General features: G+C 39.5%; 1 protein-coding gene across 1 annotated transcript in view; it reads right to left on the reverse strand.

Moving 5' to 3' along the window:
• The window catches only part of map3k5 (mitogen-activated protein kinase kinase kinase 5), a 69,324-nt gene extending 64,842 nt beyond the window's left edge, over positions 1 to 4,482 (reverse strand). The window contains exon 1 of the mRNA XM_044106258.1: positions 3,066 to 4,482. Coding sequence (XP_043962193.1) covers positions 3,066 to 3,489 — 424 coding nt within the window. The 5' untranslated portion in view covers positions 3,490 to 4,482. The remainder of the gene's footprint in view (positions 1 to 3,065) is intronic.
• Between the last annotated feature and the right edge of the window lie 1,602 nt (positions 4,483 to 6,084).

Below are 6,084 nucleotides of genomic sequence, written 5' to 3' on the forward strand. Positions count from 1 at the left end.
CGTCAAATAAACTCTTTGTTGGACGGCATCATGTGAGGATGCCATTCACAGACACTACACATAATCAGTCTGGTTCAATCTGCTGAGCTCTGCCTCTAAACGTCTTTTGTTGCTTTGTTATGCTCTGCACTCTCTTGTACCAGCAGAAAGAGGATGAAGAAGTGTGTTTGAGCACAGCAGTATTTTTCTGGGAAAACTGCACTGCCCTCATTGTTTTCTGTCGTGAGAATGTCCCACTGTAGTTCCCAGAAGGGAGACAAAACATGAGAGGGAGGAACTTATTATGCTTTTGCAAATAACAGTACAAGAAGCAACAAGTCTGTTACATGAAACAGAAGCAAAACCTCTCATTTCACTGAACTCTCTCAGAAGAAAATTGTGCATTTCATGAGCTGTCCATCACAAAGACAGAGAACAAACAACCAGGTAGATAATCTGACGTGTTTTTGAATGGTGGGAGCAGGCTGGAGTACCCAGAGAGAAAAATACAAAAACGGTACAAAGAAAAGACTTTAAACATCATCGTCTTGTTCAGAGGTAACAGTGATAACCCGTAGGCCTGTTGTAATGAGTAATAAATCAATTAATCGCATGATAAATGAAAACAAATTCAATTTCCATTTGCACAAATTATCCTTTTTCTCTTCTGTCTCTCTTTCTGACAACAACTGGATGACAAACTCTGCAGTCTGGTGCTTTAGTCTCAACTAGCCTCTTTTTGAAGAACAATTTTGTTTGCAGAGACTTCACAATTCATTTTATTTGTTTTGTTTATTTATTTTTTATATTTATTTTCAATTCCAGTGTTAAATTAATTGGAATTCGAAGTTTATTGCTCTTTGAGAATGTTATTATCTTGCACTAATATGCCACTCTTACAATCATATTACTTGTTAATGTTCTCAAAACAACAATATTATAATTTATTGCAAAAACTTCTGGGACAATTTAGACAAACAGAAAGTAAACCGCATGCAAAACATGAAACTTTTCATTCTATCACACAGTAACATTGGATCATCCTGAAATGTTTTGGTGCTTTGCACAGTAAATTAGACAATTTGTAGAGCACTGAATGAATTTGTGTCCTCTCTAATAAGAACTGTTGTTTATTTTCTTTGTCTTTTACACTGATGATTCTCTGAGAAGCAGTCCTTCGCTTATCTCTCATAAATACTAAACTTCCAGTTCCGCCTTATTGTTTTTTCTACATGCAGATTATTTTCTTCCACTTAGTCTTCCCGCAGTTTTGAGATAAAGTCTTCAAACTGCTGGCTGAAACAGTAACATTTCCAGCTTGTGTCCCAACATTTCTCAAAAATGACCTAACTGAACTCTCAGTTACTCTGCCTTCGACTGTATTCATCACACTAGTGCCGTTTTCATTTCTGTTTTTTACATACAAGTTAAAAACAACAACTGTCTTATGGTAAGATAACATTAAGTTATAGCTTCCAGAAATGCAATAAAATACCATTCAGGTAAAAACCAACCAGAATAAATTGCTTAAATCTTTTGTTATTCTAACAAAGAGAAAAGGAATGCATATTTTTTGATTCGCACAAGGTGGCTCCTGGATATTTCTGTTTTTTTTTGTAAGAACAAACAATTTGAGTGGGTTGAAGAAGCTGCCACAATCAGACACTCTTTGTTTTTTAATCTTTGTTGTGTCTGCAGAAGGAGTCCTGACAGAGAAATGTGAAAAATGCAAACACTGGTTGCTGTGTTCCTGTCAATGCAGGCCACAAGCGATTTTCAGTTCACCCAAGATACCGGCTTCAATATCTTCTTGCCAAGAGGTTTGTAATGCTACATACAGAAGACCAATAGCTGCACAGAGAGCAATAATGGCAGAGCAAAGCAACATCATAGCTTTAAGGAGGGAGGGAAAGAGGAAATGTAACCCTGACAGTTGCAGTGCAAAATATAAAAACCCAAATCGATGTTTTGAGTTTCACTCAGTTCAACATGGCTGCATGTTGCAGCACCAAGCCCTGACATGCAGGGATCTGAGTTGGGTTCCAGGATAGCGGAGTAATGCTTCCTTATGCAAAAACAATTTCTAAGAAGAGCGCTGATGCATTACGTCACTTTGGAATAATTAGAAAAGTTGAAATCAAAACCAGAAATTCCTCTTGTCCCTCATGGTGCAATCACTCCTCAGGGGGGGATTAAATGTCCTTATGGATCCACAGACACTGGAATTTAATCACAGTAATGGAGGGCAGAGATAAATGTGACAAAAATCACTTTAGAGGCTTGATTAAAGGTTTTACACAAATTTGGACTGAGTACACTGTAAAAATGGATTCAGAATAGTAGGAGTCAAAATGATTTAAATTTGAATCATCAATGTTAGTTTTTACATGTAGTTTTCAACACTTGAGGTTGAAACAGTTGAGATGCAGTAAGATTTTGAGTCTCCAACCGGCTTTACCTAGTTTAGCAACTGTGCTTATACTAAAAATTTAACTAGCTTGCATGCTAAGTTACATCGGACATCAAACCAGTGATTATTTGGGAAAAAGCTTTTCTGCCTCCTCAGTAGAAAACAATTTAAAAGTATATTATTTCATCAACGTTTAAAGCTTTATTACAACATAATTAGAAATGTTGTTCTGTTTTAACATGGAAAGACGAATCAAAGTAACATAAATCCAAATGGTTTGGATTTTACCAATTTATTTCACTATGTGTTACTATCAATATGGTGATTACAGTACTGACTGCTCCATCACCTCAAATGTTATGGTGCAGGTTGCAATCTCAAAATGTAAACATACACAGAATATCATTTTGTTTTTCAGGACTTGTTAGCAACTGGTTGATTAAAATAATTACTAATTTTCAGGCAAATAGGACTCAAAGAGATTAAATATAGATCATGGTTATATGAATGAAGAATGCGACTCGTTTTCCCATCATGATATTATCCTTACAATCACTATTTAATAGTAGTTAGACTTTAACAGTTTGTTTTGGGAGTGTATCTGATACTTGTTGGAGGACGTTAGGGGAGTTTTAAAGGGACAGGCTGCAGAAGAATTGGGTTTCATTTGACTCACCTGCGTTGTAAAAGCGGTCCAGAACGGTGGTCTCCCCAAAGTCCAGTTTACTGAAGTTCACCGTGTCCAGCTTGCTGCCCACCCTGTCGCAGGCGTCCTTCAGACACTGGAGAGCCATGCTTTCCGCGTTATTCTGCTGGCTCGCCTCGCCGTTCACCACATAAGCCACCGTCACCGGCCTGCTTTTGCACGACTTGCCGGCGGACAGCAAGCCTCCGGTTTCCACCGGACTGTCCCCGGATGCCGGACTGTGTCCGCTGCCTCCAACCAGCGGATCCTGCCAGAAAGTCCCGGCTGCTGGAATTCCTCCACCGGCTCCACCGCTGTTGCTGCTGGAATGTTCCCCGCTAACAGCCTCCCTGTCGGGACCAGCACCGAAGGACGGCACCGGGAAGGAAATCCCTTCTTGGTCTTGGTTCATCATCTTTCAAGTGTCACTTAAAGTGTTGATTGCCAGTCCAGCGGTCCTCCATGGAGAGCCAGCGTTACTCACGGCCGCAGCTCATGAAGCTCCGGCACGGACACGACGTGGAACCTTGCCCCGTCTCCACGCAGGTAAACAGCCTTTTAGAAGCACAAGTGCAACTCCACGTCATGCTGCATGCTTGTCGCTGATGACGCCGATAGCCGCTGTAGATTGACACGACGATGTTCCGCTGGGAAAACAGGCGCGGTACAGTCCCGGAATCTGCACATTCCGTCTCAGCTCGAGAAAAGAAATCCACCCACTGTACTTCTCAAAGTTGAGCAACAATGCCCTGTGCCAGTGCAGCGGCAACAGCAACGCCTACAGGAATTACAAATGTCACACTGAGTGGACGTTAGGCGCAGCGCGGCTTCGCCTCTGCGCAGCGGCTCGTCATCTTTCAAAAGAGAAACTGCGCCGCGCAGACAGAGGCGGACTTCTTGAGCAGGCAGGCACACCCTGAACTCTTATCTCGCCGCACAGCCCCGCCGACTGGGCGGAGAGACAACTGGGACAGCTTTGAGTAACTGGGTGGAGGGAAAACATTGTGCACTCCAGGACAGGAGCAGCAGAATAAATAGTGACGCTATTCCTCATATCGATTAATCGAAATAAGAAACTGTTTTCCTAAGTTTATCTGATACGCACCAAGTTTATTTTCTTTTCAGAAAGAGAGAAGATGACACTACGTATAATCTTTAATGCTAAACCAATGTTATAAAACATATGTCGAAATAACTTCCATTAATATGCAACCAGAACAACAATGGGGTTATACATTCGGTTAAACAAATTTAGGACCTCACTTTGCTTGGGATTACTGTTTAGGAATGATGTAATTGATTCAAACAGATACTGCTTGGCGTCATTTCGAAGCTTTTCCTGTGAAAGGCGGACCTCTGGTGGTCGAAAGTAAATATTACAGGAAGTTGAAATATTAAACGCAACAACAATCATGCACAAGCACAATTTATAGAGACTAAATAGCAGTTATGTTTATGGACTGTGGGAGTAAACACAGTTTTAAACCCAGGACCTTTTGCTACAAGGTGCCAGTGCTACTAGCTGCACCACTGCAGCCCCTGAAAGTGTCTATATTTTTACAAAACTTCATCAAAAATATACAGTACCCTACAAAAAAATCCTTACCACTTGAGCCTTATCGCATTTTGTTGATGTAGTGGTTTTTTTTTAATCACATCTGTGAACAGAGATGTTCAAGTTTGTTGTTGTCTTATGTTGATCATCTCATTGATCTGTGGATGTCTGCATGTCCTCTAGTAAGAAGTACCACCAGATTAGTTGCAGGATATCTGGTGATGCTACCTTAAATGCAACCTATTATGCAAAAAAAATCACATTTTGCATGCTTTTAGACTTCCATTTGGGTTTCTACTCCCTCTATAAACAACTTAAAACCCTTTCAGCTGTTATTTGGCAATGAATTAATGTTTTTTGGTGTCTGGAAAATAAGCCATTTCGCCCCGTTACCTAGCAACCTAAGCAGAGCTACAGCAGTTTGCTCAGCTTGTTTTACCGCTATATGCGCTGTACAATGGCTGCTGGAAAAGACAAGTGTTTTGCTGTTTACTTATTCAGAAACAACTTGCTGCATTCTTGTTGGTTGTGCATCAGGCTCTACTAATCCTTTTCAAAATGTGCCGTTTTGTAATTGCGTATCTGCAGCCATTGTCGCGTGTGTAAATGTTGAAGTTTGGGGTGACAGAGGTTGTGCTGGATTAACTCCTAAAACGAACTCAAAATAGGCAAAAAATCTTATTTAAGAATGATTTTGTGGAAAATCCTAACCTAATCTGTTCAAGGAAGAGGCAGTTCTCTACAAGGTACAGATGTTCTGCATTGTGTTGGCAAAGGTTCACAAAGACTTGTAGTATTTGAGGCTTGAGGGAAGTTTGAAAATACTTCTCATGTACAATCTGTTCCGCATGTTTTGGATTCTTCCCTGTTTCAGAGCAACTGATTTAAACTGGATCTGGTTCCTGCAGAACTTGATAATCAGCTGGATGAAAGTAGGGAAACGTCTACAAGCATCCAGGGCAACGTTTACTGAGAAACATTACAAAGCACAAAACAAAGAATTCTGCATCCATCAATGTTGCTTCACATGAGAAAAAGGGAGAACCATAAACACAAACTGTGATTTTTATGGACAAATTTTTAAGATGGATATGATGAAAGGGAAATAAACAATTATTTGTTCTCATACAATTTCCTTGTTTTTGCTTTTTTGGGTTACATGTAAATGTTTCAACGACAAAAATAATCTGGGCAGCTACATAAAAGCTGTTTTCAATTTGGGGATGAAACGAGAACTTTTTTTTAATCAATATTATGTTATTATTTACTTAAAACAAGATTTTGTTGCTGAAAAATTTAAAAAGTTGCTGAAAAGTTACTTATAAGTTAGTTTTGTCTTATTTAAATTGTACAAAGATATTTGCACTAGAAACTATTCAAAATTACTTGGTAAGAATTAGTTTTTGCAGTGTTTCCTTCTTATTTAGGAAAAGTCACTATGTTTTGAAATATTTT

This window comes from Gambusia affinis, linkage group LG22, assembly GCF_019740435.1.
Source record: "Gambusia affinis linkage group LG22, SWU_Gaff_1.0, whole genome shotgun sequence".
Classification (NCBI taxonomy): Eukaryota; Metazoa; Chordata; class Actinopteri; order Cyprinodontiformes; family Poeciliidae; genus Gambusia; species Gambusia affinis.